The following is a 15,869-nucleotide window of genomic DNA, read 5'->3' on the forward strand; positions in this document are numbered from 1 at the left end:
ATCACAATTTCTGGAAAAATCATTAATGTTTTTGCGTACATACATAACATTATCAAAAACAAATTGGGAAGTGACAGTCATTATTTTAATTTCTTTAAATTTACCTCTTAACGAATCTTTTGGGCCCAGGTTATAAATTGCACGAATAGCTCTCTTCTAACAATCGTCTGAATCCGTTTTATTTTATTATTATAGAATTATTCCGAGTAACCAATTAAGGATAAAGTTACTTATAGCGCCATCTATTGAAGCAAACAAACTATAAGTATAATATATTTTGTTATGTGTGCCAAAATAAGATCAAGTTCTAAGTCTGACCCAGAGATGGCACTATGACAATATAAATTATATATGTTTACTAAGAACCTAAAGATTAACGAATTCTGCTAAAATTCAAGAACTTGTTTTTCAAAAATATTATCCATATTGAATTAAAATATTAAAGTAACAATCAGTGAACAATCTTATATCTCTTATCAAATAACCATCACAATCCACAGATTAATTGTTACGGTACGTCAGGTACACAGACAATATTTTAACCTATTACGATAAACTTTAATTTAAATTTGAGTATGGAAATGAAACTGCACGTATCTAAGCGTTATTAAAAACTAATATTTTATTTCTTCAGGCATTCAATTAAATGATTGCTTAAATAATAGTCAACGGTCAAGTCAGGTTAACATTTAACATTCTAAGGTGAAAACAATATTAATTGAGTCCAGAAATATATTTGAATTTCAAAAAAATATTAAATTTTAGTAATAGCTGATCTGTAATTAGTATCAATACAATATGCATCTCATAAAAAATATACCTATTTTTGTTAGAATGTAAAAAATAATTTGTTGGTTGGATTAAAGCAAATAAGTTTTACAAGGTAGAAAAAATAAATAAAAACGCGGGAAAATCCTAATCTATATGCTGTAATTCTGTGTTATCCTTATCAAGCATTGGTTATTTATTTCATAGACACAAACATTTTTTCGATGTAAGTTTGAACGAATAAAATCAATAAAGTAGCTTTCAGTGTTTTCGTTACGAATTACGGTTAATTCGTACAACGTGACAGCAACACCGTTGCAACTTGCGAGTTATAGCTATACAAATTTATACACATGTAGGTCAAAGAAAAATGGCTTAGCACTCGTAGCTCCTATTTACTGTGGTAAAAAATATAATTTTTAAGTTTAAATGGCCTTCAGTGATCTGTGTCACATAAGTAACGCGTTTAAAACCGTCGAAAATGAAGCTGATCAGGTAAGTACAGAAGTGTTTGTGAAAAGTGCCATGGGTGTTGTAAATGTCCAATAAGAGCTGTCAATATGACCCAAAATCCGTGAAAACCTCGCAAATTATAGTTCAAATTGGATGATATTTGAAAATAAATGTAACGGAGCCACTCATTGGTGAACATCTATGAATGATCATGTAATCTCCGAATACGCCTATTTACTTTTTCGAGGTGAACGATGACAAACCAATAGTGTCCACAATATTTTTAGATTTATGCAGTTTGTTCGTTAGAGGACGTAATAAAAGATATAGCCGACAACCGTAATCGCTTTGATCGTGATCAAGTTAGTGGTATAACATGGCTGAGACAATAGTGGTCGATTACTTTACTTTTATATCTATGTAGGTACTACGCGTTAGATTGTACTGACTTTCTCTGACTACTTTATACAATGCGACGTCCTTCATTGCTAAGTCAATAACAACAATGGTTATAAACTAAACATATATTGCATCATATAGAGTAACATTACAGTGCTTATATGAGAAAAATGTATATATTTTCATCTTGTTTGTAGTGAGGTATGTTGTCATTGATAAATACTATGTACTGTATTGATTTCGTTTATCCATAATAGTGTAATTGTTTTTTATAACTGATAGTAATACAAAAGGAATTTAATCAATAATTTTTTATCACTAAGCATATTACTTGTTAATATTATCTTGTTCATAATACACACACAAGGAACCCAAATTCTTTATTGCATTTTGCATTGAGATAGAAATAATTGTGATTTTTCTCTAGTTATTGATTTCTGTGCACAGATTAGTATAGAATTGATTCAATTGAGAAAAATATGATTATTATTCTCTATTATCTTTATGTTGAATGGTTGAGGCGTGAAAGCAGAACAAACTAACTTACTTTCACATTTATAATATTAGTATTGTTTGTAAATAAAATTAACTTTCATACATCTCTATAACACTTTTTGTTATTATAAATATTAGAAATAGTTTAAAGCTTTTGTAAGTACCACCCTCTACATATACTACTAAACTGCAACATACTCAGTATTTCTGTAATCCAGTTTGAATGGTGAGAGAGCCAGTGTAAGCACAGGTACAGAGGATATAAAACCTTAGTTCTCGGGGTTGGTTGGGTGGTGGTGGTGCAAGATTTTTTTTTTATGTTTCCGTTAGTGTACCATTTACACCATTTATCATCTGGTGCTCTATTTCTCATCTTGCATACCTATTTTTAATTAAAAAAATATATTTGTAGTGGGAAAGAATGATCCCTTCCCAATAAATACCTTATTATAGGGCGGGCAGATGGGCCATCTGATGCTAAGTGGTCAATCAATCACCAATAGTCATTAATGCTTTAAGAAATATTAACAATTCTTCACATTCAACTTACTCAACCTTCAAACTGGAACACAACCATACTAAGTATTGCTGACTGGCAGTAGGATATAATAAGAATAGTGGGTGGTACCTACCTAGACTAACTTGCACTAAGTCTTACCACCAAGCATAAGTATCTCCATAAATATATCTTAACTAGACTAATATGAGAAATTTTGCAACTCTAATTATTAAAATACTATTTCTGTTGCAAATTATACCATAAAAAGCAAATTATGTGTTTGGTTAAATTGACATAACAGACATTTTAAACTTTTAAACAAGCAAGCAAATACAGATTCATACAATATAAGAAGGACTCAATGATAATTGAATTGACTCACACATTGAGTTATGTGTTATTCATATAAATTATCATTTGTTTCATTCATGTTGTTTAATCTATTTGAATGAATAGCAATCTATTTATTTAAAACAGATAAAAAATAATACTCTATGATCTATTACCATAAATTAAGGACATATGTATTTTTACATGGAGAATCTTTGCAATTTACTTTGTTGTATTTCACTGCTAGTTGACACTGCAGCACCAAATTCTGCACAGCTAAACTTATTGCCATGACTGACAATTAATTATGATGTGATGTGATATTGTTCTAATCAGCTATAGCCTCGGTGGTCAATCTCAAGAGATCTCCTTTGATTAGCCAACTAGACTATACTAGATACTAGAACTATAAATAAATAAATAAATAAATATTGGACAACATCACATACATTACTCTGATCCCAATGTAAGTAGCTAAAGCACTTGTGTTATGGAAATCAGAAGTAACGATGGTACCATAGACACCCAGACCCAAGACAACATAGAAAACTAATGAACTTTTTCTACATCGACTCGGCCGGGAATCGAACCCGGGACCTCAGAGTGGCGTACCCATGAAAACCGGTGTACACACTACTCGACCACGGAGGAACTATAACATAGTGAACAAAAGAGTGCAAATATAGGTCCACTTTCTAATTCCTCACCCTCCTTATTCATGGAGGCACTGGAGTGTACTCACCCAACTGCCAGACTCTGGGCTATTCGATGAGAATTTTGCTACAGAAAATCCAATAACTTTTTACCGTCCATACTTAGGGTTTGAACCCAAGACCTCAGGATCTGCAGTCTTATATCTAGCCACTAGATCAACGAGGCAGTCCAATATGTAAATATTGGACTGCCTGCCCATAGTACTAGTCACCTACTCTGTCTTGGAACAGGTGCGAGATATATATAAAAAAATGTTATATATGTAATTTAGAGCTTCGGGCTATAGGCTATAGCACTCAGAAATAATATAGCTTTCTACCAGCAGATTTTTTTTTTAGAATAGAACATTAATTCTGGAGATTACATTTCTTTTATTCATACCAACAAAGAAATTTTACTTCTTTATAATATTAGTATAGATATTATATATGTATGCAGAGATGAACAAGGCAGTTGTCAGTATGTTTTGTTTTCCTAAAGGTTTCATCCCCGGGCGTGCATGCTGTAACCATTACTATTTATGCTGAATTTTAAAGACACACCACTAATTGTTGACCATTACTTAGTAGGTAGAACTAAGAGTAACGGTCTGTTAATGTTCCACTTCTGGGAATAGACCTCTCCCTTTTGAAAATGTTTGGAGTTTACTCCACCATGTGGGTCGAAGGATTCTCATCCACCCCCTTTAATTTTTTCCACATGTTTTTCTTCCAAATTAAGCACATAAATTCAAAGGTGTTTGCTGCAGGACGTCTCTTAGTACTCATCTAGTTAGTTGTCTTGTAACCACTATCCCATCACGGTTCCAATTATGAATATCCTAAATCTTATTTTCAGTCGGAACGTATTATGGAAGAGAATGCCATGGTCCGGGATCTCATCACAAAGATCCTTGATGAGACCGGACCGGGAGAAGCCAGCAGGTTAGTATTTTGAATATTTTTTTCTAATATATTATACAATCTTTATTATCGTCATTCAATCAACACAGTACACATTTGTGTATGACAAAACGAAACTAGTTAGAATTATAACTACATTTTATTTATTTAATACATACATAAATAAATTCACATACTGATATTTATGTAATAATTCTGAGATATATAATATAAAAGCTTGTAGATGTATATCGAATATATGTAAATTATTTTGATAGATAAGGATTGTTGCCACATTTTAATATTACATCAAATAATATAAAAGTATAATTTATATTTTTTTTTTATAAATCGTTAAGTTTTAACCCATTTGATCAGAATCTATTTACTTAAAACATGACGCATACAACGCCAAATTAACACACGTATTATTTAACGTTTTCTCCTTGAACTAGTGTTAAAAATAACTTAAATTCGTCAACAGTGCAGATCAAAACTGCATTGTACAGATTTCTCAGCAGTAACTGGTTTTAGTTTCAATTGTATAATTTCAAGATTAATAAGTATGTATGTTAATTTAAAATAAAAAAAGACACTTAATACACTTTTTTTTTCAATGTTGCTATATGAAACATCTAGAAAAATAAAAATACTATGCAATATATATTTTACAAGTTAAGCTTCACCTTTTAATATGTGTGGGTTGTATTTTCCATCCATTATTGAATTAAAAATTAGGGTTAGTATCCTTCAGTCGATGTTTTAGGCACACTTTTATATGTGTAAGTCTATGTGTAAAAATATTTTAACTTATTAGAAGTGGGAACATTAATTAATATTTGTTTAATTATTACAGCTCCATCCCACCACCGGAAAGTAGTGTAAGCAGTGTTCCAACGAGCATAAGCCAGTACACCACTAGTGATACATTAAACTCATTCGGGCCATCAACATCCTACAACTACAACAATAATCTCTACAATTACAACCAAAGTGACAATGGTTACAACTACAATATTCAAAATGGCTTTAACACGAACGGTTTTGTCAATTATTCGGACAACGACGTAAACCCATTACTCTGCTTAGAAACAGTGACTGACGATACAGTCACGCAAGAACAGCTGAATCTTCTCCGATTAGCAGCTCAAGAGATCGGAGGTGCCCAATTTACAAGTCCAACAAAGTACGATGAGAAATTTTTCAATTACTTCGAGCCCAACCAAAGAAATTCTCTTCCGGAAACTAGTATGTATTCCAGCAGCTACAGCAGACCAAACAGCCTCGACTTGGATTTGAACTTCAACTCGAACTACGATAACATTTACAATGCGCAACGGATTCCGAATAAATATGAAAACGGTTTCCCGAAAGAACAGGTTCCAGAGTCGCCGGAAGTGCTCGCTTATTTAAGCCAACTAAGCTTGAATATTGATCGTGCAAGGAATGATGCACTGCTGCAAAGCGATTATAAGCTTCCAATTGACATGGGCAGTGCTTATCAAGGCGATGATTTTAATAAAATGCAAGAGGAGAGGAACAAGCTGTTCTACGGCAACAGGGGCTTCCAACAGGTTCCCAATAAGAGCTTCAATTGCGAAAACAGTTTTTACTCAAACGATTTGATGTCTCAGATGACTGATAGGAATTTTCAAATTCAAAATTACGATTTTTCGAACCCATCGATAAATGCTTTGAATTACAAGATGAATGGTTATCATCAACACAACGATTATTCGCAAAGGCGTGATGTGAACCAGCTGTTGCCTCGGGACGGTTATCAGGGTACAAATATCGACCGAACGAATTTCGATAGTATAGGGAGGGAAACTGCTCAGCAGACTATTTTAAAACAGCAGGAATTGGCGCGACAAATGTCTCTTCTAATGAGAAGCAGACCTCCACCGAATCAGTTAAATGTTGATGTGTCCTTTATACATGAAAATACTCCTTTTAATATTGGTAAGTTTTTTTTTTAAATGTTTTTCCGCCAATCTTATATTGCTGTTTTTCGAATCATTTATCCAAGTCATACAATTGTCCTCGAAGTGTCTGTGTCCTATTCCAATCACTTTAGGAGTAAACTACTTGAATACTTAAAGTACTTAAAGACAAATAGACTAGAACAGAAATGGAATTGTATTGACTTAATATTTATAACAGATTGGAGAGTCTTCATCCCTCAAAATTGCCGAATTTCGATTGGATATTATTAAATGATAGCATTTTTCCTATAAGTCCTCTGAATAGTTGGAAATATATAAGATTTTTTTTCTAAAGGTATTGGGGCATTGGTCGGTCCCAGTCCACCACATGTGCCGCCCCCAGTGATACCCTCACCGTTGATCGATTTACCTGTGCTGGTGCCATTCTATGCCATGAGGAACATGAGGTAAATTAAAACACTTAGCCACATGTGTGTGTCAGCCATATTTAATATTTATTACAAATATAATAGGTTTTTATTGTGGAATTAACTGTAACATAAATGATTTAAAAAGAATTGGAATATTATCTACATATTGAATACTTATAGTATTTTAACTAAACCAAACACTTATATTTTTCACTCATGGGCCATTTGCATGTCCACCTATACAGGATTATTTTGAAAAAAATCTAAAAAAACGTGATAACTCAAAAATGGTTCACTTTTGTATAATGCATAAGGGGGCTTAAATTATCGCAAATAATCACTCCTATTATCTCCCGACGGGAATACGTCGAATTACCAATAACCCCGTATATTTTATAAAAAAAAGAATATGCACAGAATGCTTTCTTTATCACTAAGACAGATATCTGTTCCAGGTAACCTTATTAATAAAATAACAGAAATATTATTGAATTTTTATTAATTACAGGACTGTTGCGACAACCTCCAGCGTCCTGCACGTTCGACTCGACGAGTGCTACGAACAATGGAAGCAGCTGGAGCGAGAGAGGAAGCGGACAGAGGCCAGACTTGCTCTAGCTTATCCGGGTCGAGCGGTATCCTCATCCAACTCTATACCTGTTCCAAGGCTACCACCCTGTCCTACGAGGGTTGATCGACTCACTGTGGACATGCTCAGAGAACATACTAAGGTAAGTGAAGTAATTAATATGATTTGTTCCATAATCCATATAGATAAGATTCACACATTCTAAAAACCTCATTTAGTAATGTTGTTTTTGAAGGGTGAGTGAAGCAGTGTAACTGCAGACACAAGGGTCGGTGGTTCTGGAGAAATTGTTATTTTAAAAAAATGTGCCAACAGTTACAAATACAATCACATAAAATAACCAACAATTACACAACTTTGCATAAATTACAGTAAAACAACAACACAATGGATGAATTTTCTTTTCTAAATTTAGAATAGTTATATATATCTGGATTAATACAAGAATTCAATAAAATATTTGCTAAACATTATTCGCCTTTGGCAGGTATTAACACTGATGGGCAAGATGGAGACACTCCGTGCAAGTGTATGCGTTGCTCAAAACAAAAAACCAAATAAGCCGGAAGATGGCAAGATCACAGTATTAAAGCGGGGACAAGATAACTTATCCACGGAAAAGGAAATTGACCCCGCGACCTTCGAACCCAGCAGCTGGAAGGATGATGTCAAGAATCTGTCGGAAATGTAAGTTTGTTGCTTAAGAATTTGGTCTCCTAAACACCATCGGCTTTTAACAGCGTCATACTGTACGCTGCGTCAAGATGCTTACTATAGAAATGTACAGGATATTTGTTTGTACATGACATTTGTGTGGTCTCTTCCTGCAATGTATTTCAGCTGAGGTCAGTATATGGTAGTCGTAGGCGGCGTTCAAACTCATTTCTCTCAAACTCAAACAAGCCAAAACAAAAATTATTTCTTCGCTCTCCTCATTGACCTATGATACCACCGAAAAACTTTTCTTGCACTTAGTATAGTACCTATTCATTAACATAAGCCCTTCTGTAAGTTAATCCTACTTAAATTATGCAATGTATGTTAAACAATTATATAATTTATATTCTAAGCCGAGCGACAACAATAAACATGTACTGTAAAACTATCAATAGGTACTCACGACACAGGAATACCTAGTGTGGGTACCACCGAACATTTCATTGTATAATGTTGTTTTTTGTTAATAAACATTTTTCATTTTCATTTCATTTTCATTTATCCGCGTCTATAGTCGTGTAGTGTAAACATAAAATGTATTAGTTGCAAATGAATGTCTTTTATTTCAGTGCCCCGCACAGTGAGGTGGAAAGCGCGATGCTGGCGTGGCGCAACTCCGTGGCGGCCGTGCAGGCTGCGAGACGTCGCGAGTTGGCACCGCCACAACCCAACTCACGCGTCGTGCGTCCCGACCGTGAGTACACACACGCGCGCATACAGACACACACGTGCAGGCTGCGAGACGTATCGAGTTGGCACCGCCACAACCCAACTCACGCGTCGTGCGTCCCGACCGTGAGTACACACACGCGCGCATACAGACACACACGTGCAGGCTGCGAGACGTCGCGAGTTGGCACCGCCACAACCCAACTCACGCGTCGTGCGTCCCGACCGTGAGTACACACACGCGCGCATACAGACACACACGTGCAGGCTGCGAGACGTATCGAGTTGGCACCGCCACAACCCAACTCACGCGTCGTGCGTCCCGACCGTGAGTACACACACGCGCGCATACAGACACACACGTGCAGGCTGCGAGACGTCGCGAGTTGGCACCGCCACAACCCAACTCACGCGTCGTGCGTCCCGACCGTGAGTACACACACGCGCGCATACAGACACACACGTGCAGGCTGCGAGACGTCGCGAGTTGGCACCGCCACAACCCAACTCACGCGTCGTGCGCCCCGATCGTGAGTACACATAGACACGAACACATACAGACACACTCATAAACTTCGACGACCACATACACACATGTACACACACTTTATAACCGGCATAGAACGCACGACGCTGTATTCGTATTGGGATCGAGTAAGCAAAGTCCCCGTGTCCGTGTGTTGCAGCGATCGTGCAGCTGTCGGAGGCGGTGAAGCAGCTGTGCGAGTGCGCGCGGCGGGCGCGCTGCGCGATGTGGTGCGACCTCACGCTGACCGTGGCGCTGGCGCCGCACGCGCAGGTACCGCCAGCCTAGCGATCGGGGTGATCGTTACGACAGTTATGATTTATATTTGACTGTGAACAATGCTCTCTTGGGATATAAAATGTTATAATCTTCTTATTAAACAGAATTACTTTTACGTTCAACGCGCGCACATTATATAAATGGTGACTAGGTGTTAGCCACGTAAGCACGTCTAACCCAGTAAGTCTTATTAAACCCAAGTGACTGAACATATTTAATGTTTAGAATATTGATTGTTATAGTGTTCACAAATAAAACAAGGAACTCGCTGTATAACGTTTACTACGCCATACAAAGACTCCGTCACACGTACTTTTTCAATAATACCCCCCTTACAACACATACACGTTATTTGCACTTAGTTAAAACATAAATAAATAAAGTATAATCTTAATACAGAATCCGAATTCGCCACCGATACAAAAACAGACTACGTCTCCGAAACAATCGCCCCAAGAGAGTGCAGCCAACGCGCCCAGCACTTCTAAACCGCAAGAGCAGAAAGAGGTAACGATATTTGAAAAATATATTTATTAATAGTTATTAAGTGTTAAAAAATAACTAAATTTAATATTTTATATTTTGTTAAATAAGTGTAATATAGGAGCTGAATTGCGTCGTTGGTCTGTGGATCCTAAAGTCCTGTATTCAAGCACCAGCTTTTTTCTGCACAAATAGTTTTAGCTACAATCCGAAATTTGGAAGTTAGCAGTGTCTGTGCTCACACGCCCAGATCCTTAGTGTTTAAAATATCTTTGGATTTGAATGACAGAGATATAGAAAGCATTTGCACCATAATATCATCTGTAAGTTGGCTGGTCACGATTGACAATGGTCCATGTGACCCAAGCTGGTTAGGATATCAACTTGTTAATATTGTATTTACCCAATAAGCTTTGCATAAAGCAAGTCAAGTGACACCGTGTAGGTCTCATACCAAGATCGTGCCAGGAACTTGATTTTTATTGCCTAACTGCAAAAAAAATACTAAATCAATACACGCTAAACTTATACCAAAAGTCACAGAGAATTTCGAAAAAGTTTTTAGCGGCTTACATGGCAGACATATGACGACGGTTTACTTTGTATTTTAAATTAAAAAAAAATAAGGAGGAGGAAGGATTCACGATCTGTCTCAGTTATATAAAGCTTATGAGGTAAAATTAAGTTAGCACTGATTTAGAAAGACACTCGAAACAATATTGTTTTTATTTACTACCTTCAATTATATACCTAGTATCTAATCTACACTATGTCGGATCATAAATGACAATTGTCAATTTCTGTACTAGCCTACTATTGTCATAATTTGATGCTTGTTTTGTGTATATGCCTTAAAGTTTAACTTAACATCCGTATTAAAGAATGCTTAAAATTCAACGTATTTAAAGTTAACCTCACTCAGATCCATCATTATTAGATTAGGCCACCTATGAACACTTTTGATAAGTTACAGGATTAAATTGAACGTAAAACTATCAACTAGCAATAAACTCAATAGGTATTTTTCAAATGAAATACCTATATGAAATGCCTACATATATAATCACATTTATATTTCCTGTATGGATCAAAGATTACGCACTCGCAAGCTTTTTTAATTGTTTACATAGAAGATTCTTTCTGTCTTATCATTACATAGTATAAAACAAAGTCACTTACCGCTGTCTGTCCCTATGTATGCTTAGATCTCTAAAATTACAAAACGGATTTGTATGCGGTTTTTTTTAATAGATAGATTGATTCAAGAGGAAGGTTTATATGTATAATAAATGCACAACAAAGTAGAGAAACACTGGTAATTTTAGAGGTTTCTAAAGTGATGTCATAAATAAACATTTTTTTGCGCTTACTTTGCAAACGCTGGCAGAACCCTACGAGATAAATCAAAACAATGTACTACAGTATTGTACATCTTTAAAAGATCTTTCAGCATCACACCGGTGTGAACCCGGGCGTGTCGCTAGTTCAATTATAAATATATTTGATTCAAGAATCTTCAAGAATCTTAATAAAAAAATTAACTGCTTCGAAGAGCAAATAATATACCTTATATAAAAAATCTGATTAAAATATACTTATTGAAATTATGATTTTAAAAATTACAGGAGAAAGTAACCACCGAAAATAATCAGCCATCGACGTCTGATACTAAACAAGATATCGAACAGAAATACAATAAGGAGAAGAACGCGCACCGTCGAGCACAGAACTTCAGGAAAGTCCACCAGCGTAATGACTTTTACCAGAGGAACACAAGGTATGACAACAGGATGGTGCACAACAGGCACCCATACCACTACCTGGCTACGGGACCGATTAACTAATCTGGATTTGACCAAGTTCATTTTGGAGCGAAAACTCTTAAGACGCTTTCACTTTGCGTATACAATTGTCACTTTTGTAGAGTGGTATTAGATTTTTTTTTGGGTGCATTTTTTAAATACTTTGTTTTAGAGTTGCAATGAATTCGATACCGAATATTGTGATGCTGTTTTATAATTTGGTTTTATTGTGACCGTAAACCAATGAGAGGACCTCAGTTAGAGGACAAATCACCGAATATTCGGTATTCGGTTCCATGCATACATTCTATACGTTGCAATTGTATTTTGTATAAGTGATTCGCGTTTTTTATGACATATAAATGTACACGTACAATAAGTTTTGTTACAGTAATATTTAAATTCTGTGAGTCTTATGTTGTACTAAGAAATAAGTCTGAATTTTATGAAAAAAAATAATGTTATGAAAATTTTACGAAACGGAATTTCTGTTTGATAAATTGTACGAATGTAATTTTAGTGTTAATGACGTCACAACAACAATAGTTCTTGTAATAACTTATCCATATATAGCTGTGCTTATAATTTAGACGTTTTTAAACGTTAGAGGTTTTCACTCTAAAATGAGCATTAAATACTTGGAAGATAGTTGAAAATTGGCTGCATCCATCAATCCAAGACTAACTCACTGTGATGTAATTTTTATTCACCATAAACACCGCTGTGCTACCTTCATGTTTTATAATACAGCTAAAAATTTTCTAAAAAAATTATAAATTTTCTACTTTTTTATATTCACCGCATATTTGACAATATTACTAAGAGCATGCAGCCAATTTTCCATTTTTATTAAGAGATAAAAGCATTTAAAACTCGGCTTGAAAAGCGAATTTTTATGAGGCATAGTCACGCCCTTTATACCATTGAATATTTAACGCAAAACGACGAAGATGTGTCGAGACGATTCTTTATGTCGCACCGTGGGTTGGAATTGAAATCGGACACGCTTTAACCGTTAAAAGGGAAACCTATACCTTAATATATACAGCACTTAGAATCTCGATAAAGATATTAAAAATTATTTGAGTCAACAAAAATGTTCATAATTTTCTCGATTACGGAATAGGCGGATTTCTTAAGCCGCGTTGCGAATGTATTCATGTATAAATTGATTTAAAAGAGTTAAAAAAATATAATATTTTAAAGGGGTCGTTGCAATCCTAAAAATATCATATCAGCAGTAAATTTATTAAAAAAAATAAAATAATAATAACACTGAAATGCACTTTTTAAAATTAAATATGAACGATGCATTTACATACATAACTCGAATATTTATTATAATTATAAAAAGTGTTATTCGTGAATCCTTAAACAGGTATGAGAGACCACAATTTGAATATATATATATATATGTTACTTACTCTATTTCATATAGGACGTGTGTAGGTTAGTTCGTATGCGTATCTAATACCTTGCGTTATTTATTAATCGTGCTTGGCTGGGATTTTATATTAAATATATTAATATAAATGTGTTACACGTCTTTACATCTGTCTATAATATAGGGTATGGCCAGTTCGATTTCTACTTGCCAAAATTAGCTTGGTGTGAGCGAAATTAAAAAAAAAAAAAAACGAAAAAAAAGAACGTTTATTTCGATTTTTAAATGTTACGTGCAATGACTAATAGTAATGGCTACATTTGAAATCATTCCCACGATAGCACTCCGTGCGTTGAATCTAGTCAAAGATTGGCAACTGAGAACGGATTTTAATTTATAGTGAATGAAGTGTAGTCTTTAAAGTGTATTGGATTATACGGGGAAGTGTAACACGGATAAGTGACTTAATTTATCTAAGGAAGTGTTTCGTTCACACCAACAACCTTTAATATGTGATGTTTATACGTTGATAGTTTACTCTATTTTATTATCAGAATTCGTGCAAATGAAATATTTAAAAAGAAAAATGAAGTTATGAACTAGTAGTGTTTAAGTGTAGCACTTATTTATTTGAAGTGTTTTGATGAATTCAAAAGTGTTTTAGGTTTAAAAGAGCGAATTGATTTACGGAATTGAACCTTAGACCTTTCGTGTTAAGGTTATTTTTATTTCTCTGTTGATCTTAAGTTTATTATATATTATTAATTATTAGAATGTTATATTAATATATTTGTCACAACGCTTTCACTGGAAATAACGAATTGATAACCAGTTTAATTAAATTGTCGTCTTTTATATTATAGTACAAGGAAAATCGATTTTGATTCGATTAATACCGATTCAGATGACAAAACAGTATGAATACTTTGATAATTTTGCTCAAAAAAAGGGAAGGGATTTTATAATTTTAACATTAATCTGTATTTTAATATAAAAGACGATGACCTCAAAGGTATTTCTATAGACTTAAACGTCTGAACTGCTTATAAATTAGGCTTTAATTTTGAATAGTTTTTTTGATGCACAAAATATTTTTCTACCAAATGGTAGGTTGGAAACCAAAACAATCAAAGTTTCTTCCATACCCGTTTTAGGTTTTAAGCGTAAATGTGTTAACGCCTCTTTTTCTATGCGTATATGACAAAATATAACAGGGAATGGATTTATTATTTCTTATAATCTATGGTATGGTTTCATAGACATATTTTTTTATATATTTTATTATGTCATATTTTGTACATATTACGTGTATGTACAATCATACGCTTAAATATATAAATATAAACTGCGCACATTTATTTGATAGCCGTCATAACATATTTAAATTGCCTCGCAATTAATTTAAATTTAAGTACAAATTACCTTTTTTTTATATAAATTATAGCATTTTTTTTTCTTTGAGCCGCGTAAGTCTGGTATCCAATTTCTGGGATATGTCATTGTTTCAATGGTAATAGTTTAAAAACAGGTATTTTTTTGTCGAATTTAATATTTGAGTAATAAAGTTTTAGTTGCTTTCATAAATAGATAAATTAAGGACACTAAATAATCCTTATATTCAATACATTTTTAAAATTTTATCTAATTGGACGGGGCTCATGAACTAGACTAGAATGCAAGTCAAAATCATTTGTAATGCTACAGCCATACATATGCGGTTCGAATTACTTTTTATATAGCTATATCATTGATTATTTTAGTTTTATCTCATGATTTTCTATAGTTTTATAAATAGTATCGAAGTTCTCGTATTCGTATATTCCGCGTTAGTGTTAATGATCTGATATATATTTTGTATGTCTATGAAACCATTTCCTGCATGCATTTTCGTATAACCTCTGCAATATTGTACAAAATTAAATGAACTCAGTCGATTTTAGTTCTTTAGTGCGACGTTAAGTTTTTTTTTTTTTATTATTCTGTCGATTTTTTTTTATTATTATTAAGAGAGTATTTTTTATTTATTTGTTCGAGAAGTAAAAACTTTATCGATTTTCGTTATAATGGGGGTTGGTTTGACTTAGATATAAAGTGTTATAGAAGTAGGTGTATAGCTAAAGCACAGAGTTTCCCAAACTGTGACATAAATGTCTTAAAAAACATGAATAAGTAGTAATAACTCACTAGAGTTTGGCCTATTAATTAGGCGTTCTTATATCTAAATGTTAGTTAGTACACAAATGTAAACATATAGGTCGTTTTTGATGTGATTTCAGTGTTTTAGTAATTAAGAACTCGTTACCACTAGACGAGACAGTTCATCCCACTGAATATACCAACCCCGTTATTCGCTTCCATAAAGCTTAGTACAATGAAATCGCACTTAGTATACGTTTGAAAGCTCATTCCACGAAACGAGCTCCCAAAGGGAGATGGCCTTGAGCGCTCATTGGTGCGCGTGACTTCCACTGCCCAAATCATTTGGTGGTGTCGCGCTTTGCCGGGTCAGTCTCGCCTATCTGCCA

General features: G+C 34.2%; 1 protein-coding gene across 1 annotated transcript; it reads left to right on the forward strand.

Moving 5' to 3' along the window:
- Positions 1 to 1,133: 1,133 nt before the first annotated feature.
- LOC125072827 lies at positions 1,134 to 14,163 on the forward strand. The gene is made up of 10 exons (XM_047683532.1): positions 1,134 to 1,263; positions 4,496 to 4,581; positions 5,396 to 6,501; positions 6,820 to 6,931; positions 7,404 to 7,626; positions 7,972 to 8,171; positions 8,771 to 8,895; positions 9,557 to 9,669; positions 10,075 to 10,182; positions 11,784 to 14,163. Exons 1-10 carry the CDS (start codon positions 1,198 to 1,200, stop codon positions 12,000 to 12,002), a joined length of 2,358 nt encoding a protein of 785 aa, XP_047539488.1. The 5' UTR covers positions 1,134 to 1,197; the 3' UTR covers positions 12,003 to 14,163.
- Positions 14,164 to 15,869: the final 1,706 nt, after the last annotated feature.

The sequence above is a fragment of the Vanessa atalanta genome, chromosome 22, assembly GCF_905147765.1.
Source record: "Vanessa atalanta chromosome 22, ilVanAtal1.2, whole genome shotgun sequence".
NCBI classification, from domain to species: Eukaryota; Metazoa; Arthropoda; class Insecta; order Lepidoptera; family Nymphalidae; genus Vanessa; species Vanessa atalanta.